This window comes from Paroedura picta, chromosome 1, assembly GCF_049243985.1.
Source record: "Paroedura picta isolate Pp20150507F chromosome 1, Ppicta_v3.0, whole genome shotgun sequence".
Classification (NCBI taxonomy): Eukaryota; Metazoa; Chordata; class Lepidosauria; order Squamata; family Gekkonidae; genus Paroedura; species Paroedura picta.
In genome coordinates this window covers 10749290-10772082 of record NC_135369.1, presented here as the reverse complement: position 1 = coordinate 10772082, position 22793 = coordinate 10749290, and the positions used below count along the sequence as shown (strand labels likewise).

The 22793-nt window shown below is 52.7% G+C and overlaps 1 protein-coding gene and 1 non-coding gene across 3 annotated transcripts; one reads left to right on the top strand and one right to left on the bottom strand.

Moving 5' to 3' along the window:
* Positions 1 to 2393: 2393 nt before the first annotated feature.
* On the bottom strand, positions 2394 to 2465 carry TRNAM-CAU (transfer RNA methionine (anticodon CAU)). Its single transcript has one exon. It is a non-coding gene; the product is annotated as a tRNA-Met (tRNA).
* A 421-nt stretch (positions 2466 to 2886) lies between these two features.
* On the top strand, positions 2887 to 22286 carry ILF2 (interleukin enhancer binding factor 2). 2 transcript variants are annotated; one of them, XM_077321186.1, is made up of 15 exons: positions 2888 to 3001; positions 6375 to 6434; positions 8054 to 8096; positions 8772 to 8876; positions 9166 to 9243; positions 10459 to 10561; positions 10661 to 10726; positions 10821 to 10937; positions 12264 to 12342; positions 12880 to 12967; positions 13612 to 13673; positions 15166 to 15280; positions 16868 to 16958; positions 21128 to 21284; positions 22134 to 22286. In XM_077321186.1, the coding sequence occupies exons 1-15, from the start codon at positions 2997 to 2999 to the stop codon at positions 22168 to 22170; spliced, it is 1206 nt and encodes a 401-aa protein (XP_077177301.1). In that variant the 5' UTR covers positions 2888 to 2996; the 3' UTR covers positions 22171 to 22286. The 2 variants fall into 2 exon arrangements, with proteins under 2 accessions (XP_077177307.1, XP_077177301.1); XM_077321192.1 differs by lacking the exon at positions 22134 to 22286 and having other exon boundaries at positions 2887 to 3001; positions 21128 to 21288.
* Positions 22287 to 22793: the final 507 nt, after the last annotated feature.

Sequence of the window (22793 nt, the reverse complement as noted above, 5' to 3'; positions counted from 1 at the left end):
CTAAGTTTGAGTCCATCTTGGCACCTTTAAGACTAACAGAGTTTAGTTCTGGGCATAAACGTTTGTGCGCCTGCAGACGTCTACAGGTACATTGAAATAGGCTTACTTCCTAAGAAGAAGAGTCGGTTCTTATATGCCACTTTTCTTACTGTCGCCTTCCCTTTCCTCTCCCCACAACAGACACCCTGTGAGGTGGGTGAGGCCGAGAGAGCCCTGAGATTACTGAAGAAGAAGAAGAGTTGGTTCTTATATCCCGCTTTTCTCTCCCCGAAGGAGGCTCAAAGCGGCTTATATTCGCCTTCCCTTTCCTCTCCCCACAACAGGCACCCTGTGAGGTGGGTGAGGCTGAGGGAGCCCTGAGATTACTGAAGAAGAAGAGTTGGTTCTTATATCCCGCTTTGAGACTCCTTTGAGTAGAGAAAAGTGGCATATAAGAGCCAACTCCTCCTCCTCCTCCCTCAGAATTATAGAGTCCACCCTCCATTTTCTCCAGGGGAGCTGATTTCTGCTGTCTAGAGACAAGTTGTCATCCCAGGAGATATCCAGTTCTCACCTGGAGGCTTGGCAACCCTCATGGTGACAGACATGCTCCTGGGATTCACTTCTAATCCTGTTCAGTCTTCGGTCAGAACACAGAGATCTCCTGGAAGAATGTCAGACCTCTAGAGCAGGGGTAGTCAAACTGCGGCTCTCCAGATGTCCATGGACTACAATTCCCAGGAGCCCCTGCCACCATTCGTTGGCAGGGGCTCCTGGAAATTGTAGTCCACGGACATCTGGAGGGCCGCAGTTTGACTACCCCTGCTGTACAGGCAGGGCTGGCCAAACTGTGGATGTCCATGGAGTACAGTTCCCACATGCTCATGGGAATTGTAGTCATAGACTGCTTTGGAGGGTGAATTCTATACACCTTGCTGAGTTCCCTTCTCTCCCTGCCTCTCTCGGACATACAGTCTTGGGGCAGTTTACACAGTCTCAAAACGCAATAAAACCGAGAAGTTAACAGACGTCAAGCAATGAAGAATTTTAAAACCACAATTCATTCCCGTTGCACCGCCAAGATTAATAATAATTAGTAGCTAGTCGGCCAAACTGCGGCTCTCCAGATGTCCATGAGTTAACAAGTATTATTTCAAGAACAAATTGAGAGTCCATTCGCACCTTAATTCTGTTAATGCGGACATCTTTGTTGTACCCAAAATGGTTTCCCTGCAATTCAATCTCAGGGAAATACAAACAAATCCAAATTGCGGGTTTTCCTATTTGTTAACCATTTTCATGATGCTGTATGTCAATTTACTTTTATCCTTTCCTTGTAAGTATGAACCGATTACGTCCGTTCCATGCCGTTGTATCTGAGGAGGTGTGCCTGCTCATGAAAGCTTTGAATAAAAACGTTGTTGGTCTTAAAGGTGCCCCTGGACTCTAAATTTGTTCTGCTGCTTCAGACCAACACTGTTCCCACTTGAATTTATTATTATTATTATTTTATATATATTTATTAGATTAGATTTCTATCCTGTAGCTCCTGGCCCAGCTGTCTCGCGGCAGCTCACAACCGTAAAACCAGTACCATTCCAACAAAACAACATGAATAAAACATCAATTTCTCTAAACAATATCAGCATCGGCTGCTTAGACTAATAAAGTCCATATCAAACTCCCACGAACCCCTGCAATCTCCAGGGACTCCCCAACTGGCAACCCTATGGGGTCATCTTGTGATTGCACCCTGGTATTAAGCAAGCTGCGCACACCGAATATTGCTGCCCAAGGTTCACGTGGGGTGCAAAGGCCTGTCCTGCTCTAGAGCTGGCAGGGGCTTATGGGAATTGTAGTCCATGCACATCTGGAGGACCACATATTGACTACCCCTGCCCTAGAGGGCCTGAAATCTCCCCTAAGAGGAGAACATGGGACAGAGAGGGGCTTCCGGTCATGGCAAGGAGCCGTCCCCCTGTGCGGGCAGGATGCAAACGGAATACGAGTTGTCATTCCAGGAGATCTCCAGGCCTCAGCTGGAGGCTTGGTACATTGGCTTGAATATGAATTTTTTTTCTTTTTAAAATTAGAACAGTATTTATTTCTTAAATAAAAATCCATCTGTGTAACAAAAGCCCCAAGCATAGGCAAACACACATACACACGATTTATTTTTATGTCATTATGCGTATGTGTGTGTGTATATATTTACACTATAATAATTATTATAGTTATATATAATTCAATTTTTATCCCTTTAATAAAGTTTGTGTATGTATGTGTGTGTGTATATATATATGGAAACAAACATATAATGTTTTTATCTTAGTATCTGTATTCGATTTCAGTATTATGTTTGCAAATGTCAAAAATTCAATAATTTCTTTTGAAAGAAAAAATAATTTTTCAGCTAGCAGAGGATGGTTTCGATCCATCGACCTCTGGGTTATGGGCCCAGCACGCTTCCGCTGCGCCACTCTGCTGCTTGTTGACTTCTAATATATATTAAGCCTCTATAGATGTTCTACAAGACTGTACGCGTGCGCACTAAGACCTACTTTGTTCTTTCTTTCCTCCCCGCGTTCTCCTCTCCCCCTACCGGCCGGCAAGCAACAACGCTTCGGAGAGCACGCCTGCGCACTCAACCCCCTTGCGACTGGTTGCTCCACCCCGTCCCTTCTCCTCACCATCTCATTGGCCAGAATTCCCGCTTCCGACTCTGCAATTGGTCCATCGAAGCTTATTACCCGCTTGAGTGAGAGCGCGATTTGAATGATTGATGGTTCCACTGAGCCAATGAAACAAAAGAACCTCACGGAGAAAGGCGGGCTATTTGCACGCGATAGGCCGAGACAGGAAGCCGATTTTATTGACCAATAGAGAAACGGTTTGTTCCCGTCGCTAGCCAATCACGAGGATGCTTGTTGCAGGGTGGGCGCCGAAGTAGGCCGGGCGGCTTGTGGCTCGTTTTTTTCCTTCAGCGGGAGCAGCGGTGGTTATTGTTCGGCGGAGCCATGAGGCGAGGAGAGGGAAATGGCGGGCCTGGGCGGGAAGGGGGGAAATTAAGGGCTCCAAAGGGGGCGAAAAGGGGCCGCCGGTCGGTAGGAAGGCCGTGGCCGTTAGTCCCGGTGGGAGCCGACGAGGGACCCTCCATGTGCCGAGGCAGTCTACCGGCGGGCGGGGGGCAGGCAGCGGGACAGCCCCCTTGAGTCCCTTTCGCAATGCGGGGGCGGGAAACGAGGTTCTGTCATAGAATATAGGCCAGGAAGGCAGACTATAATGGGATTTTTTAAAGTTTGAGTCTCTTATACAGCCCCCTCGTGAATAGTCGCCTAAAAAAGGGATAGTCAAACTGCGGCCCTCCAGAGGTCCATGGACTGCACTTCCCATGAGCCCCTGCCAGCGAACGCTGGCAGGGGCTCATGGGAAGTGTAGTCCATGGACCTCTGGAGGGCCGCAGTTTGACTACCCCTGCCCTAAACACATCTAGTCGATGATAGAACATAGAATAGAAGCACAGGCGATGAAGATTTAGCGTGGAATATAGAAGGGCAGGTGATGATAAGGTTTTAGAATAGAATATAGACTAGGAGGGCTAGCATACAATATACATTGTGGTCTGTCTCCCTAGCCTGTATTCTGTTATAGAACGAGGACAGGATCAACCATGGAATATAGAAGGGCAGGTGATAATAATGTTTTACAATAGAATATAGAATAGGAGGGCTAGCATTGAATATATGAGGACAAGAGAGGAAGGTTCTATAATAGAATAGGGAGGCAGGCTATAATTTATTTGTTCTGAGATTTGTATAGTACACTCTCGTGAATAGTCGCCTTGGAGCGAAGAGGAGGGCAGGTGAGACTGCCCTAGCATGCAAGCGTACAGCCTGCCCTCCTGTCCTGTAGTGTAGTCCATGCTAGGACATGGTCTGTCTCCCTAGCCTACCCGCATCTACTCTTATGGTACAACAGAATAGAAGGACAGGAGATAAGGATATAGCATGGAATATAGAAAGGCAGGTGATAATAATGTTTTATAGTAGAAATATAGGAGGGCAAGCCATGGGGTTCTAGCGTAGAATATATGAGGACAGAAGAGGAAGGTTCTATAATAGAATAGGAAGGCAGACTATAATTTATTTGTTCTGAGATTTTTATACCACACCCTTGTGAACGGACACCTTGGGGTGAAGAAGAGGCCAGGTCATAGGGTTCTGGTGTGGAATATAGAAAAGCAGGTGATAATGTTTTATAATAGAACAGGAGGGCAAGCCACAAGATTCTAGCATAGGATATGTGAGGACAGGAGAGGAAAGTTCTATAATAGAATAGGAAAGCAGGCTATAATTTATTTGTTCTGAGATTTCTATACCATACCTGTCACCTTGGGGTGAAGGGGAGGGCAGGCAATAAAGTTCTAGTACAGCCTGCTTTCTTGTTCTACATTCTATGCTACAACATAATAGTCATCCTATTCTGTATTCTATTATAGAACGTTATCACCTGCCCTCATAGTCTTTGATATAACAGTATAGCTGGCCATTCCTATTATATGTAAGGTTATATAATCTTATAGCCTGCTCCCCTATATTCTGTGCTAGAACCTTATTGCCTGCCCTCCTTTTACATATTCTATGATAGAACATAATAATCTGTCTTCCTATTCTATGCTCTTTATAGAACCGTATTGCCAGCCTCCCTATTCTGTATTCTATCATAGGGCAGCTGATAATCTTCTATAATAGAATATCGAATAGGAGAACATGCAATAAGGTTCTATCATAGAATGTTGAATAGAAGGGCAGGCGATAATGTCCTCCCCCCCCCCCCCAAAATAAAGGAGAGGGTCGGCTCAAAGAAGAGCTGAAAGAGGGGGCCAGTTGGTGGCTGGTGTAGCTAAGGGCAGGGACTGACCATTTTTGGTACTGAGCAGGGAAAAGAAAGGATGCTTCTCGAATAGGAAATTCTTGGAGATCTAGAGGGAAGGGTGGAACTTCAAAATTTAACACCATAGAGCAGGGGTAGTCCACCTGTGGTCCTCCAGATGTTCATGGACTTCAATTCCCACGAGCCCCTGCCAGCATTTGCTGGCAGGGGCTCGTGGGAATTGTAGTCCATGGACATCTGGAGGACCACAGGTTGACTACCCCTGCGTTAACCAATCTCCTGGGCCTTGTTCTTCTCTCTGTATCTTAGGCCACCACCTATGGCATTCTAGAGAGAAAGATGGGGAGCCCCGTTTGATTTTATTTGCTTGTTCTGTCCCAATCCAGAGCTCTGCTTAGAATTGCCCTGTTAACTAAGCTAGTAAAATTTCAGCATTTAATTATAAGGGTGAGGCAGGGTGTCTCTTCAGAAGTTCCGTTCACACAGACTATAGCAAAGCGGCGTGTGGCCTGAATATGCGTGAGCATCTGTTTGTAAAGCTCTCTTTGCAGGTTACAGCAAAGGGTTATGCTTGTGTTTTTGCTTATATACATGCATTGGGTAATTCTCACACTAGATTCAAGACATGTAGAGCTGAAGGTATAAGGCAGATCTCATGTTTATCTAGGCTTGGGATTACGTTTTCAGTTGTGAAATGTACATATGCTGGCACTTTCTTCCAAACGGATGTAGACTTGCCCACTTGTGTATATGCTGTAAACTGTGGACTGGACTTAAGGAAAGAGCCAACATGCGTTCACTTTGCATGTGAAACCAGGGACCAGTACCTGGATAGATATGGGGTTTGCATCATACATTCAGCTGCACATGCATTGCCTATAACATGAGAATCTCTTAATGCGCTTTTAAAAGCAAGTATACTTAGATTGCGCTTGCATTCGCTGTTAATTAGGAACAGGGCTAGAGTGGAGGGGGGAGTTTCCATAATGTGCTTTTTAGTTGAGCATAAGCTGTACAAGAAAAGGAATGGGGAAAAGTCATTTGGGCTTAGGTGGGAGGGGTAGGGTGGGATGCGAGGGGACAGTATGCAGGTGTGGAACTATGATAGAACTTTGGAACCTGGAGGGCTGGCATTTGGGGGAGGAGTCTGGGAACCCTTGGGAAAATAGAGAGTGGCATAGAGACTAAAAAAGGGATAGCTTTATCTGAGAAGAGTGCCATCAGGTTGTGGGTTCTAAGCAGGCCTTCCTGGACTGGGGAGGAGACACCGAATAATGCAGGAGGAGCAAATGGGGTGGGGAATGAGCTGTCTATAAATGGGTCCCTGGGGGAAATACACTGAAGGATAGAAGCTTGCAGGAAGGTGGGACTGCAAAGCATGTATGTTAATAGCATTCCTGTGGGACCAGGCAGGGCGTAAGGGGTGCTGTATGTCGGCGGAAGGTACCGTCTGGCTCCTGTTTGTTCTGAACCCACTCCTTTTCCTCCCCGTTTTCCTTCAGGGGCGACAGAGGCCGTGGCCGTGGCGGGCGTTTTGGTTCCCGGGGAGGCCCTGGCAGCGGGTAAGTCCAGCATGGGCCACATGGTTCTCCAGGAGCCTAAAGCACAGCAGTTGGAAGCTGTGAAATTTTTCTGGGAGGCCTGTTCCACCAGGTCCCATCCAAGGAAACAGCTGCGTTGGGATATCTCACAGTAGCAGGAAAGTCAGTGCTGCAAACTGAAGGAGATTGGTCCTACCTTTAGGCAGCTTTGTCTTCAGCCCCTCTGTTGCTTGGCTGGCCTGGGAGCCTTGCAGGATGTGGGTCTCTTGCTCCTGCTGAAGGTGTGGCTGTAGCTTTTTGCTTGGGGATGGGGGGGTTTGACAGTCTGCCTTGGGGGGTATCACCTTCCCTTAGCTGCAGGCGGCACTATTTATAACTTGCAGGCCACCTGTTCCATCTCGGTGCCTTCCAGCCCGGGCTGTCAGGCTGCCTGATCCTGATGGCGCTTAGTCTCCCTTTCTGCCTTGCCTGTGCAGTTCCCTGTTAAAAATGAAACGGAGATACATTTCCATGCATTGTGTCTGAAGAAGTGTGCATGGGGACAGAAGTTTATACGTGGAATACAATTTTGTCGGTCTTAAAGGTGCCACTGGACTTTGTTCTGCTTCGGACGTACACGGCTGCCCACCTGAATTTTGTATATCCTGTATTTGGACAGAATGCTCCTCAGCCTGGTTGGTTTTCCTTGGATTTGCAACTAGAAAGGAAAAAAAATCTAATTTGCTGCTTAACTTGGCTTAGCATAGATAGAAAAACATTTACTTGCTGCGATAAGATCGTTGTGTGGGCTAGAGAGGAGGACTGGGAGCACCTTGACTGGAAGGATCTTTCAGCTGGAATTAACATAGTTGAAATAGTCCCCTGCACAGAAGTTACAACAGTGCTGGTTCAGCTTGATGTAGTGGTTAAGTGTGGTGGATACTAATCCAGACAGGTGGGTTTGATTCCCCACTCCTCTTCCACGTGCAGCCAGCTGGGTGACCTTAGGCTAGTCACAGTCCTTTTAAAGCTGTTCTCCACAGAGCAGTCATGTCAGAGCTGCCTCAGCCCCACCTAGCTTACAGAGTTTCTGTTGTGGGGAGAGGAAGGAAAGACGATTGATTGTAAGCTGCTTTGGGTAGTGAAAATTGAGTATAAAAACCATCTTCCTTTTCAGTTCTTTTGAGGTTGGGTATCTTCCGCCCCCCTCCACCCCCACTTGTTCTCAGACTGGCCGAATTATTACTTTTTAATATATTTTGCCTCTTAGAAAAGCTGGGTTTTTGAATCACTGTCACAAACCTGGCGGTATTTAACAGCGCCTTGGTCTGGAGGGAGAAAAGAAAGGTTGAGGTCACCTGAGTGGGTGGTCCGAGTATTTGGAGTATTAACTTGATCTCAGCCAAGTTCACTTGGATGCATACGTTCCACAGTTTTCAGGCAAGCATGTTCATGAGGAAGCCCTACTGAACCCAGAGAGAATCGTGTCTGAATTAACACGCACAAGATAAAGCTGTTGGATTCAAATCCTTCCTTGCTGTGAAGGCTCTGGATGAGTCCCTGTACTCTGGTTTAACATACCTCTGTGGGTTCGGAGGATAACCGTGTTGTGTGTAAAGCCCAGCCTGGTCTCATCCGTCTTTTCCTTAATTGCGTTCCAGGTTCCGACCTTTCGTGCCTCACATCCCCTTTGACTTCTATGTGGTAAGTGGGCTCGGTGCACATGCTTTGTGCTCTTGGTTTGAAGCAATTTGCAGCAAGCGTGTCTCCCTCCTCTTACACAGCCTCTGCCCTTTTCTTGGGAAATTAAAGGCAGCAATCTTTGGAAAGTCCCAGGGCTGTTTGGATACAGTCAGAGTTGCTGCCTCCTTTTTTTTCTGCGTTCTCTTCGAAGGCTTGAATGTTTCAGAGAACAGCCTTGGATAACAATGGAACAAGCAGCGATGGGATGGCAGCTCAGCTAGCCATTGTGATCTTGGGGCTTGGAAAAATACCCCCTGTTCTTGGGCCCCAGTATCATAAGAACCTAAGAAAGGCCCTGCTGGATCAAACCAATAGTCCCATCTAGTCCAGCCTCCTGCCTCACACAGGGGCCAGTCCTATTTCGATCCACCCCACAAGGCTGTTGTGTGGATGGCGTCCCCCCAGCCAAGCTGCTTGCCCTGCCGCGACCCCTGTGAAAGGATCGTTCATCCCCCCCAAAGGGGTCCCGTCCCTCAGGTTGAGAACCACTGTCTTAGGGTCTCCCATGTAAATGCTAACCAGGGCTGATCCCGCTTAGCCTCTGAGATATGTCAAGATCAGGCTAGTCTGGGGCCATCCAGGCCAGGGCGTATGTCATGGCATTTTCGTAATAAACGTTTCTTCTCCTGCCTTCAGTGTGAGATGGCTTTCCCGCGGGTCAAGCCGGCCCCGGACGAGACCACTTTCAGCGAAGCCTTGCTGAAGAGGAATCAGGATCTTGCTCCGACTTCAGCTGAACAGGTGAGTTCCACCCCGCAGTTTCTGGGAGACATCCCTGGGGCTTTTGCTGTGCTCTCAGCAGCCGGGCCAGGGGCTGGGGTCAATTGGGTTGCTTTGCAAACTGGCTGGCTCGCTTTTCCAGAAGATAGTCGGATTAGCTGAATGCACACCCCCTACTCTTTGCACTAAGGGAAAGCACTGCCATTAATGGAATGGATCCAGGGCGTGCCAGTCAGGGTTTAAAAGAAAAATCAGGAATTGTCCAAATAGTAGTAATAACATTACCTGCTTTCCTTTACTTCTCTGATAGGCGTCTATCCTCTCTTTGGTGACCAAGATCAACAATGTGATAGACAACTTGATTGTGGCCCCTGGAACATTTGAAGTGGTGAGTCATGTCTTCCCCCCCTCCTCCCTTTCCAGTTTGATGCAGTGGTTAAATTAGCAGCCTCAAACCTGGAGAGCCAGGTTTGATTCTCCTCTCCTCCAAATGCAGCCATCTGGGTGACCTTGGGCTAATTAGAATCCTGTTAGAGCTGTTCTCACATAGCAGTTCTTTCAGAGCTCTCATCCCCTTCTACCTTATAGAGTGTCTGTTTTGGGGAGAGAAAGGGGAAGGCGATTGTGAGGTGCTTTGAGACACATGTGGGTAAATTATGTTCTGGCTCAATGCTGTATTACATAAATTCTAAATTCATAGCAGCTAAGCTAGAATGTTCTGTTTTATATTTTGGTAGAGCTAAAAATATTTGTTGGGGGTCAGATTTTGGAAGCTAAGAAGAGTTGGCCCTGATTAGTACTTGGAGAGAGCCAGCTTGCTGTAGGGATTTTGAAAGTGCTACTGGATTCCTGTTCTATTCTATTGTGACAGGCAGACTAACAAGCCACCCATCTTGATCTGTCTGTGTAGTACTTGGCATATATTATTATTATTATAATTTACTAAGCTTATATCCCACTGCTTTCCAAAGCCTCGTGGCCGCTTACAACATAACCCCCTCCCCAATTAAAATCCCCATATAAAACCCTTTGTACCCAGGGGCTCTAAGACCCCCCCCCCCCCTGCAACCACAAAGTTTGGCTGCTGAAAAATTCCCTATCCCCCAAGCAGACCTCCCGAGAGGTGGGGGTGTAGATGTAATACAACAAATTTATCCGGTGATATGACCTCCCCCTCCCAAAAGGACCAATGATGGGCCTGGAGGGGGTGGGAAAGGGAGGGGCCCCAGGTGGGCGTGTCCTCTGCTCCGCTTCCCAACTATATTCCACACGATCGCACCACTTCTGGGGTTTCTCAAAGCCTGGAGAATGCTTCAGGGGGTTTGCAGTGGTCAAAAAATTGAGAAGGGCTGCTGCAGGGACTTGCCACTGAGGTGCCTTGGGGCCTCGTGATGTAACCCGAGGGATCATGGGTCAGAGACCACTGCTGCTCACATCGGCATCTTGCCATTCTCTGTTGCGGTCCGGAGAGCATCCCAGGTGGAATCCTCAGGCACCTGCAAGAGAAGCCGTTCCAGAGGATTCTATCCCCGCCCCCAGCCCAGCCACCCAATGGCAGGCCAGAGAGAAAAGCCCAACCCTGCTTCTGCTTCTTCCTCCCTAGCAAATTGAAGAGGTGCGCCAGGTGGGGTCCTACAAGAAGGGCACCATGATGACCGGGCATAACGTGGCTGACCTGGTGGTGATCCTGAAAATCTTGCCCACCTGTAAGTGTGACTGCGTCACATCAGGGGGGTGGGTGGGTGGGTGAGCACGGCGGCGTGGCTGAGCACAGAGGCTTTCTGACCCTCCCCTTCCTCCTCTAGTGGAAGCTGTCGCCGCCTTGGGAAACAAAGTTGTGGAGAGCCTCAGAACACAGGATCCCACTGAAGGTTGGTACAGAACTGTCTGAAATCACAGCCGATCGAGCTCTATGTGGCGCCTCCCTAACTCACGCGGGTTTGGTTCCCCCCCCCCCTCCCCCAGTGCTGACGATGCTTACCAACGACACGGGCTTTGAGATCAGCTCCGCTGACGCCACGGTGAAGATCCTCATCACGACAGTGCCGCCCAACCTCCGCAAGCTGGATCCGGAGTTACACCGTAAGGAAACTCTGGCGCTTGGCTTTAGGGGGAAGGGGTTATTGGGGGAAGGGCGGAAGGTTCACTGATTCCCAGCAGCAGCTGCATCAGGGTAATCGAGGAGAGGCCCCCAACGACGGAAGGTTTGTGCCTTTTGCGGTGCATCGAAGAGCAACCCCCCCCCCCCAAGCATTGTTGGGAGCTCCCCCTTCTGGACTGGCTGTATTCGTGCTGAACTCTCGTTAGAACTCATTTGTGTCCAGTTCTGGGGGGCCATATTTCCAGAAAGATACTGACAGGTGGGAGCGTGATGATGATTGGTGATGATCTTTATTCCCCGCCACTCCCGAAGCTGGCTCGTGGCGGGTTACCTAAGTCCATAGAACCAAGTTAAAAAAAAAAAAACATTAAAAGGACATAAAAATTCACTTACAATCACAATTTGGAAATTTTTAAGCAGAGGCTGGAGAGCCATCTAACGGAGAGGCTGATACTGTGAAGGCTCAAAGGCAGGGGTAGTCAAACTGCGGCCCTCCAGATGTCCATGGACTACAATTCCCAGGAGCCCCTGCCAGCAAATGCTGGCAGGGGCTTCTGGGAATGGTAATCCATGGACATCTGGAGGGCCGCAGTTTGACTACCCCTGCTCAAGGGGGTGGCAGGTGACAGTGGATGAGCGAGTGCGTGTCCTGCATAGGGTTGGACTAGATGACCCAGGAGGTGCCTTTCAACTCTGCGATTCTGTAACAAAATAGGAACATTGCAGAAATATAAGCTCACCCCAACCCTACCACTGGGGGGGGGTTGGGGAGGAAGGAGGGCTAGATGACTCAAGATGTTGCATAATGTTGGACAAATAGAGGGGGGTGACTAGGTTGGTTGAAGGGTTGGGATCCACGCCTTACGAGGAGCAGTTGAGAGAGTTGGGTTGGTGTAGCTTGGAGAAGAGGGCAAGGAGTGATACAATAGCTGTGCTTAGCTGTTTAACAGGTAGACACATTGAAGAGGGGGCCAGCTTGTTTCCAGCAGCTTTAGAGACCAAGACTAGGAGCAGGGGGTTCAGATGACGGGAAAGGAGGTTCCACTTAAATATTAGGAAGCATTTTCTGATGGGGAGGGCTGTCTGTAGCTGGAATGGGCTGCCTCGGAGAGAGTGGAGTCTCCTTCATCGGAAGTTTTGAGGAGGAGATTGGATGAGCCCCTGCCGGGAGCGTAGTTTTTTAGTCCCTGGGTGGTTGAGGGGCTAGACTGGATGGTCCCTTGGGGTCTCTTTCAACTCTCTGTGATTTTGATTTTGAACTTGCTCTCCTGTATTTTGACTATGTCCTCCCTTTCTCTCCCCCTAAGTGGATATCAAAGTGTTGCAGAGCGCCTTGGCAGCCATCCGGCACGCTCGTTGGTTTGAGGAAAATGCCTCTCAGTCCACGTAAGTCTTGGCGCTCTCCCATGGCTGGGAGGAGCCAACTGGCTTTCTGCAGAAGACAATGGAGGCGGTGGGGAACGACTTCTTTTCTGATTCCCAATTGGCGCGGAGCAGGGGTCCCAAACCTTTCTGAGCCTGCAGGCACCTTGGAATTCTTAGACAGCAAGGTGGGCACATCTACAAAATAGCCACCGCCGGAGGCGGAGCCAGCCGTATAGCGTCAGGGAGCCTGTGGGGTCTAGTGGTTAAGAGAAGCGGCTTCTAAGCTAGTGAGCCAGGTTTGATTCCCCCACTCCTCTACATGCAGCCAGCTGGGTGACCTTGGGCTCTTCACAGGCCTGATAGTGCTGTTCTCTCTGTGAGCAGCCCTGTCAAGAGCTCTAACAGCCACCTCTGTGTGTCTGTTGTGGGAAGACAATCCGAAGCCTTTTTGAGCCTCACGGAGTGAAAAGCGGGATATAAAAGCCAACACTGCTGCTGATCCCCTTTGACCTAAAAGGAATTTCCCCACTGAAAGCTTGTCTCCTTTTTTCCCACCAGGGTTAAGGTCCTGATCCGTCTGCTGAAGGACCTCAGGATGCGGTTCCCGGGATTCGAGCCCCTCACGCCTTGGATCCTTGACCTTCTGGTATGTGGAAGGCTTGGGGAGGATATCCGGGTCCCCCCTCCCCTCCTTTCTGTCACATACTACCATGGTCCTTCCTGAGCCAGTCTCCCAAAGCATTTGGCTGGGGAAGCTTGGAGGCTGAATTTTGCTTCTTTCCTTCATGACTGAGCAGTGGGGGAGGGTTTGAATGTGTGGGCATGTTTTCATTTTAAGGATATAATGAACACGACGAGCTTAAAGGAAATGGGGAGGGCAGAGGTGCGGAAACTGGGAAGTTTCTGATTGAAGGCACCAACTGGGGGGGGCAGCGGCTGAAGGAACTAAGCGAGAGGGTGTTTTGGATCCTGTATTGCTGGACCCTCGGACAGTGTGTTTGCTGGCTGTAACAAGCCAGCTTGGTGTCGTGCTTAAGAATTGCGGCTTCTAATCTGGAGAGCCGGGTTTGATTCCCCGCTCCTCCACATGGCAGCCAGCTGGGTGGCCTTGGGGCAGTCACAGTTCGGAGGATGCTGTTCTCACAGAGCAGTCCTGTCAGGGCTCTCTCAGCCCCACTGACCTCGCAGTGTGTTTGCTGTGGGGAGAGGAAGGGGAGGAGAAAGTAAGCGGCTTTGAGACTCCTTCGGGTAGCAAAACGTGAGGTTTAAAATCCATTCCTTCTTCTCTAGGGACACTATGCTGTGATGAACAATCCAACTCGGCAGCCCTTGGCTCTCAACGTCGCATACAGGTATGGTTTTCACGAATGTGCCTTGTGTCGTCTCTTCTCCCTCCTCCCCTGTGGGTCATGAGAACTGGAAAGGAGATCTATCTGTTTTGTACTGTGCTACTGACCTCTTGTGGTGCAGAGTGGTAAGCAGCAGACATGCAGTCTGAAAGCTCTGCCCATGAGGCTGGGAGTTCAATCCCAGCAGCTGGCTCAAGGTTGACTCAGCCTTCCCTCCTTCCGAGGTCGGTCAAATGAGTACCCAGCTTGCTGGGGGGTAAAGGGTAATGACTGGGGAAGGCACTGGCAAACCACCCCGTATTGAGTCTGCCATGAAAACGCTGGAGGGCGTCACCCCAAGGGTCAGACATGCCCCGGTGCTTGCACAGGGGGTACCTTTACCTTGCTCATCTCTCGCCCATGTTCAAGTGGAAATCTAGACTTTGGCATGGGAATCAGGTTATGCCATTGTGGTGTAGAGCCAGCGTGGTGCCGTGATTTAACCGCAGCAGCTTCTAATCTGGGAAACTGTTTGATTCCCCACTCTTCCTCCTCATGCCTCCTCAGCTGGGTGAACGTGGGCTAGTCACATTTCTCTTGGAGCCATTGTTGTAGAGCAGTTCTCTTAGAGCTCTCTCGACCCCACCTACCTCACAGGCTGCCTGTGGTGGGGAAAGGAAACAAAAAGTGTTCGGAAGCCGCTTTTGGGTTCCTCCTGAGAGTGAAAAGCGAGGTATTATAAACAGCTCTTCTGTGCAAATCGTAGCTTGGATTCCCTGTGTTTATGACATGTTCTATTTCTAAACCTCCCCCTCCCCCAAAAAAAGATTCTCTTCTCTGCTCCTCTTCTCTGCTCCCAGTGTCAGCCCATCCCCAGTCTTCTGCTGCTGGGCCAACCAGAGTTTGGAGGTTGAGCAGAAGGACTTGTTCCATAGAGAGGGGAATGTTTTGAGCTTGGTTCCACATCGCTTACAATGCGGCAGGTGCTTGGAAATGTTCCATTCATAGAATCCTAGAGTTGGAAGGGGCCTCAAGGATCATCTAGTCCAACCCTGTGCACAATGCAGGAACACACAACTACCTGCCCACCCACAGTGACCCCAATTTCACACCCAAGTGATTCCCCCCCCCCAAAAAAAAAGAAATTCCAGAATCCAGCCCGGCCTGGAGGAATTTCACCTACCATCCCACAGTGGTGTGATGCAAGGAAAGGGCCCCATGAGACAAACACTGGCACATCTCTTCCCTCCCACCCGCTCACAATCTAAGTTCATCAAATCAGCCTCTCCGCCAGATGGCTCTCCAGCCTCTGTTTAAAAATCTCCAAAGATGGAGAACCCACCACCTCCTGAAGAGGCCTGTTCCACTGAGGAACCACTGTAACCGTCAGGAACTTCTTCCGGATGTTTAGCCAGTTTTGAGCTGTGAAGTTCACACAGCCTCGGGTCATTTGCGCAACCCTTGGTGCTCTTCGGGCTCTAATTATATTCTAATTATATGTTGTTTTTACCGTCAGGCGTTGCCTCCAGATCCTGGCAGCGGGGCTCTTCCTTCCTGGCTCCGTCGGCATCACAGACCCCTGCGAGAGCGGGAACTTCCGAGTCCACACGGTCATGACCCTGGAACAGCAGGTAACCCCTGATCCCAGGCTGCCCTCATTACTCAAGGCACGAGTTGGGAATCTTCCGCTCTTCTCTCTGCTGCAAACTCACTGGGGGGGGGGGGGGCTTGGGTGAGCTGTTGTCCTTGCAGACTATCCTCCCCCTGCCTTCCATCTTCTTTCACCTCCCAAATCGGCAAGTGAGGCAATAATTCTGGCCTACGTTACAAGGCAGAAAGTGCCATCAGCAGCCGGCTCCTGGTGACCCCATAGGGCTTTCAAGGCGAGAGACAGAAAGTTTGTCGCTGCCCCTAGCAGCTCTGGGATCCCCCATGTGGTTTGTCAGCCAAGTACTAACCAGCACTCACCCACAAACCAGGTTGTCCTATTAATGTCCTGTAATATATTACTACTTTTGGAGGGAGTGCCTTGATAACAGCACATAGACCCCTCAGGCTTTGTGGTGGGTCTTGTTAAGCAGTGGTCCCCAACCTTTTTATCACCGGGGACCACTCACCGGGGACCACTCAACGCGTTTTACTGACGCCCGGTGGGGGGGGTAGTTTACTCCTCTACTCTCAACCACTGCCCTAACGCTCTCTCATCGCTATGGTAATGTTTAAACATCCTTTCAAAATAAGATACAGACACGCCACAACAATGAAGTGTGTTGTAAAGGGCTGGGGGGGATGAAGTAAAGGGCCGGGGGGGGAGAAGGTGTCCTTCAGGGTCCACCTCCAATTAGTCGAAGGACCACATGTGGTCCGTGGCCCACAGGTTGGGGATTGCTATTGTTAAGGACCCTGAATTTTAAAGGTTCTCTAGCCCCTGTGGCCCGATGTGGGTGGCCCGGGCTAGCCTGTTCTTGGAAGCTAAGCTGGCTTGGGCCTGGTGAGTATTTGGGTGGGAGACCATCAAGGACGACTGGAGCCACTGTGCAGAGGCAGGCAACAGCAAACCCCCTCTGGGTATCTCTTGCCTTGCAAACCCTATGGGGTCGCCTGAACTCAGCAGTGACTTAATGGCGAGAATAAGGTAAAGGTACCCCCTGTGCAAGCACTGAGTCATGTCTGACCCTTGGGGTGACGCCCTCTAGCGTTTTCATGGCAGACTCAATACGGGGTGGTTTGCCAGTGCCTTCCCCAGTCATTACCGTTTAGCCCCCAGCAAGCTGGGTGCTCATTTGACCGACCTCGGAAGGATGGAATTCTGAGTCAACCTTGAGCCGGCTGCTGGGATCGAACTCCCAGCCTCATGGACAGAGCTTTCAGACTGCATGTCTGCTGCCTTACCACTCTGCACCACGCTAATAATGGCAAGAATAAAAGGTCCTATGATCATATGGCTTCCATAATAGGAGCATATTTTGTACTTGGGGCTTTACCTGCCTGCCTTGCTGATGCCGTCCAAATTATAAAAGCAGCGGGTAATGAACGATGCGTGTCACAAACTACGTGAGAGCAAATGTGTGCCTCTCAGACCACACGTAGACATTCAGCTGTGAGTTTGCCTCTTGGCTCCTAAGCAGAAGGCTTAACTGGGTCAGGTTGAGGTTTGCTGTCTGCCCGAAAATGACGCCAACGCCAAACATGTTTCCCCTTCTCCCCAACCCCTCCAGGACATGGTTTGCTACACCGCTCAAACCCTGGTCCGCATCCTCTCGCACGGTGGCTACAGGAAGATCCTCGGGCAGGAAGGAGACGCCAGCTGTAAGTAGGATCCCTGGAAGATGAGCGAGGGGGCGGAGAAGGAAACCTGGCAGTGCTGGGGAGATGGGGCCTGTTAACTCCTAAGTTAGGTGAGCAGGCGGTGAGGAAAGCATTGTTAAAGGTAGATTTCGGTGGGAAGCTGTGTTGGTCTGAAGGAGCAGAACAAACTTCAAGTCCAGGGGCATACAGGCATCTGAAGAAATGTGGATGCACAGGAAAGCTTATGCCCAGAATTGGGTCAGAGGCATCACTGCTTTGAAGTTAAGGAAGTGGCCAGGGGTGGGGGGACTATGCATGTGTGTGGCTCCTTTCAAAATGAACTTGTCGGTAAGACCCCCTAGTGAGGAAGGGACATCAAGAATTATTCAGTTATCTGCGTATTACTCCTGCCTGTTGGAGGTAACGGGGGTTGGTCACATTTTTGTGCGTGTTTGAACCTTCCATCCAATTTTGACTGATTCATGAAGGGAGAGGTCTGTCGATGGCTACTAGCGATGGTGACCGAGGGGAACTTTCACATTCAGAGGCAGATCAAGGAAAGGCCTTGGCCTCCCTGCCCTGTTGCTGGCCCTGCAGAGGGACTGGCTGATCCCTGTGTGGGGCAGGAGGCTGGACTGGAGGGACCCTCCCTGGCCTGACCCAGCAGGGCTCCCCTGTGTCCTTATGAGGGGAAGGCCTCGACCTCCCTGCCCTGTTGCTGGCCCTGCAGAGGGACTGGCTGATCCCTGTGTGGGGCAGGAGGCTGGACTGGAGGGACCCTCCCTGGCCTGACCCAGCAGGGCTCTCCTGTGTTCTTATGAGGGGAAGGCCTCGGCCTCCCTGCCCTGTGGCTGGCCCTGCAGAAGGACTGGCTGGCCCCTGGGTGAGGCAGGAGGCTGGACTGGAGGGACCCTCCCTGGTCTGACCCAGCAGGGCTCTCCTGTGTCCTTATGAGGGGAAGGCCTCAGCCTCCCTGCCCTGTTGCTGGCCCTGCAGAGGGACTGGCTGGCCCCTGGGTGAGGCAGAAGGCTGGACTGGAGGGACCCTCCCTGGTCTGACCCAGCAGGGCTCTCCTGTGTCCTTATGAGGGGAAGGCCTCGGCCTCCCTGCCCTGTGGCTGGCCCTGCAGAGGGACTGGCTGGCCCCTGTGTGAGGCAGGAGGCTGGACTGGAGGGACCCTCCCTGGCCTGACCCAGCAGGGCTCTCCTGTGTCCTTATGAGGGGAAGGCCTCGGCCTCCCTGCCCTGTTGCTGGCCCTGCAGAGGGACTGGCTGGCCCCTGGGTGAGGCAGGAGGCTGGACTGGAGGGACCCTCCCTGGTTTGACCCAGCAGGGCTCTCCTGTGTCCTTATGAGGGGAAGGCCTCGGCCTCCCTGCCCTGTGGCTGGCCCTGCAGAGGGACTGGCTGGCCCCTGGGTGAGGCAGGAGGCTGGACTGGAGGGACCCTCCCTGGCCTGACCCAGCAGGGCTCTCCTGTGTCCTTATGAGGGGAAGGCCTCGGCCTCCCTGCCCTGTGGCTGGCCCTGCAGACGGACTGGCTGGCCCCTGGGTGAGGCAGGAGGGTGGACTGGAGGGACCCTCCCTGGTCTGACCCAGCAGGGCTCTCCTGTGTCCTTATGAGGGGAAGGCCTCGGCCTCCCTGCCCTGTTGCTGGCCCTGCAGAGGGACTGCCTGGCCCCTGGGTGAGGCAGGAGGCTGGACTGGAGGGACCCTCCCTGGTTTGACCCAGCAGGGCTCTCCTGTGTCCTTATGAGGGGAAGGCCTCGGCCTCCCTGCCCTGTTGCTGGCCCTGCAGAGGGACTGGTTGGCCCCTGTGTGAGGAAGGAGGCTGGACTGGAGGGACCCTCCCTGGTCTGAAATAGCAGGGCTCTCCTGTGTCCTTATGAGGGGAAGGCCTCGGCCTCCCTGCCCTGTTGCTGGCCCTGCAGAGGGACTGGCTGGCCCCTGGGCGAGGCAGGAGGCTGGACTGGAGGGACCCTCCCTGGTTTGACCCAGCAGGGCTCTCCTGTGTCCTTATGAGGGGAAGGCCTCGGCCTCCCTGCCCTGTGGCTGGCCCTGCAGAGGGACTGGCTGGCCCCTGGGTGAGGCAGGAGGCTGGACTGGAGGGACCCTCCCTGGCCTGACCCAGCAGGGCTCTCCTGTGTCCTTATGAGGGGAAGGCCTCGGCCTCCCTGCCCTGTGGCTGGCCCTGCAGAGGGACTGGCTGGCCCCTGGGTGAGGCAGGAGGCTGGACTGGAGGGACCCTCCCTGGTCTGACCCAGCAGGGCTCTCCTGTGTCCTTATGAGGGGAAGGCCTCGGCCTCCCTGCCCTGTTGCTGGCCCTGCAGAGGGACTGCCTGGCCCCTGGGTGAGGCAGGAGGCTGGACTGGAGGGACCCTCCCTGGTTTGACCCAGCAGGGCTCTCCTGTGTCCTTATGAGGGGAAGGCCTCGGCCTCCCTGCCCTGTTGCTGGCCCTGCAGAGGGACTGGTTGGCCCCTGTGTGAGGAAGGAGGCTGGACTGGAGGGACCCTCCCTGGTCTGAAATAGCAGGGCTCTCCTGTGTCCTTATGAGGGGAAGGCCTCGGCCTCCCTGCCCTGTGGCTGGCCCTGCAGAGGGACTGGCTGGCCCCTGGGCGAGGCAGGAGGCTGGACTGGAGGGACCCTCCCTGGTCTGACCCAGCAGGGCTCTCCTGTGTCCTTATGAGGGGAAGGCCTCGGCCTCCCTGCCCTGTTGCTGGCCCTGCAGAGGGACTGCCTGGCCCCTGGGTGAGGCAGGAGGCTGGACTGGAGGGACCCTCCCTGGTCTGACCCAGCAGGGCTCTCCTGTGTCCTTATGAGGGGAAGGCCTCGGCCTCCCTGCCCTGTGGCTGGCCCTGCAGAGGGACTGGCTGGCCCCTGTGTGAGGAAGGAGGCTGGACTGGAGGGACCCTCCCTGGTCTGACCCAGCAGGGCTCTCCTGTGTCCTTATGAGGGGAAGGCCTCGGCCTCCCTGCCCTGTGGCTGGCCCTGCAGAGGGACTGGCTGGCCCCTGTGTGAGGAAGGAGGCTGGACTGGAGGGACCCTCCCTGGTCTGACCCAGCAGGGCTCTCCTGTGTCCTTATGAGGGGAAGGCCTCGGCCTCCCTGCCCTGTTGCTGGCCCTGCAGAGGGACTGGCTGGCCCCTGTGTGAGGCAGGAGGCTGGACTGGAGGGACCCTCCCTGGTCTGACCCAGCAGGGCTCTCCTGTGTCCTTATGAGGGAGAGGCCTCGGCCTCCCTGCCCTGTTACTGGCCCTGCAGAGGGACTGGCTGGCCCCTGGGTGAGGCAGGAGGCTGGACTGGAGGGACCCTCCCTGGCCTGACCCAGCAGGGCTCTCCTGTGTCCTTATGAGGGGAAGGCCTCGGCCTCCCTGCCCTGTGGCTGGCCCTGCAGAGGGACTGGCTGGCCCCTGCGTGAGGCAGGAGGCTGGACTGGAGGGACCCTCCCTGGTCTGACCCAGCAGGGCTCTCCTGTGTCCTTATGAGGGGAAGGCCTCGGCCTCCCTGCCCTGTGGCTGGCCCTGCAGAGGGACTGGCTGGCCCCTGGGTGAGGCAGGAGGCTGGACTGGAGGGACCCTCCCTGGTCTGACCCAGCAGGGCTCTCCTGTGTCCTTATGAGGGGAAGGCCTCGGCCTCCCTGCCCTGTGGCTGGCCCTGCAGAGGGACTGGCTGGCCCTTGGGTGAGGCAGGAGGCTGGACTGGAGGGGCCCTCCCTGGCCTGACCCAGCAGGGCTCTCCTGTGTCCTTCTGAGGGGAAGGCCTCGGCCTCCCTGCCCTGTTGCTGGCCCTGCAGAGGGACTGGCTGGCCCCTGTGTGAGGCAGGAGGCTGGACTGGAGGGACCCTCCCTGGTCTGACCCAGCAGGGCTCTCCTGTGTCCTTATGAGGGGAAGGCCTCGGCCTCCCTGCCCTGTGGCTGGCCCTGCAGAGGGGCTGGCTGGCCCCTGGGTGAGGCAGGAGGCTGGACTGGAGGGACCCTCCCTGGTCTGACCCAGCAGGGCTCTCCTGATGTTCTTACAAGGGGACTCTTCCTTTCTGTTGGCCTTCCAGAGGAAATGGTTGACCATTGTGTGGGACAAGATGCAGGACTAGGTGGACAACTGGCCTGATCTAGCAAGGGCTCAATTTATTAATGCGCTGTGCATGCTTGTGAGCGGCTTTCCGAACTCTCCACGAAGATCAGTTTTGCTTTGCAGACCTGGCTACTGAAATGTCCACCTGGGATGGCGTGATAGTCACCCCCTCGGAGAAGGCCTACGAGAAACCACCAGAGAAGAAGGAAGGGGAGGAAGAGGAGGAGAATCAGGAAGAACCTGCCGCTGGGGAGGAAGAGGAGAGCATGGAGACCCAGGAGTGAGTTGACAAGTAGAAGGTTGGAGGCAAGGGCCCCAGTTGTTGAGGGTATTCTTTCCCCACCTGTTTGGTGTAGTGGTTAGGAGTGTGGACTTCTAATCTGGCATGCCGGGTTCGATTCTGCGCTCCCCCACATGCAGCCAGCTGTGTGACCTTGGGCTCGCCACAGCACTGATAAAACTGTTCTGACCGAGCAATGATATCAGGGCTCTCTCAGCGTCACCCACCTCCCAGGGTGTCTGTTGTGGGGAGAGGAAAGGGAAGGCGAATGTAAGCCGCTTTAAGCCTCCTTCGGGTAGAGAAAAGCGGCATATAAGAACCAACTCTTCTTCTTCTTCTTCAGTAATATTGCACTCATTCCATCACTTTGGATTTTTCAGGCTCTGAGTGGCCTGTTTGACTCCCCCCCCCCCCCCAGTCTTCCTTACTCCAAGTCAACTTAGCCTTATCCCCCCTGAGATGCCGGCTGGGGACAAGAGCCGAGTATCCCTCCAACAGCCAAATAGCTGGAGCCGGTTTGGCGTTGTGGTTTAGAGGGGCAGCTGAGTTTGATTCCCCACCCCTCCTCCACATGCAGCCAGCTGGGTGACCTCAGGCTAGTCAGAGTCCTGTTCAATTGTTCTCACAGAGCAGTTCTGCTTGAGTCCTCCCCTCCCCCCACCTTTCAGGGGAGAGGAAGATGATTGTAGGCCACCGTGAGACTCCTTTGGGTAGTGAAAAGTGGGGTACAAAAAACTGAGGCCGCTCGAGTGCAGGCTAGTCTGGCCTAGGAGAGCAAAGGGCTGATCCTGCTCGCAGGGGCAGGGCACAGAGGAGTGGATTTGAGGGCTCTCTGCTTCTTTCCCCCAGTTCGGTTCCTTCTTCTGCCCCCGTCGTGGACAGCTGAACCAGTCCGAAGCTGCAGCGCTGGACCAAGCCGGTATCCTTTCCGTGTTTTGTTGAATCTGTGTTGTTTTTATAGCATTTGCCATTAAAAAAAATAAGTTTTCTCCCCCTTTGAAACTCTGCTGCCTGCGTCTCAATCGCCGTCTTCACGAATTGTTCAGAACGTCCTTGAGGAAGGTTGAAAGTCATCATAGAAAGTATTTGAAAGCAAGAGACTGATCCTTGCGCATCAGAAATGACAGCAGTTTCATATCGCTTAGGGGCCGCTGTCAACATTTCCATGCACCACACAACCAGAAGAAAGGAGGACTGATTGGCAAATTGCGGTGTCACAGAAGGTACTATGCTGCACTAAAAAGATCTTGGGCAGAAGAGGCAACTACTTACAGGGTAGATCCAGGGCGGTAGTAGCCAGGAGGCACCTTTAGGACCAACAACATTTGGGGCTGAAGCTTTGTGCACATGTATACTCCATCAGATCCGGGATAGTTCTGAGAGTGGGTAGGACAAACCCACCTCCTTCCCTGCTTTTACTTTTAGCCTAGGCAGAGAAAAATACGCCTCATTTTCTTCCTAAACTAGCAACTTTCCCTTTACGGTCTGCTCTCTGGGAGACCTATTCTC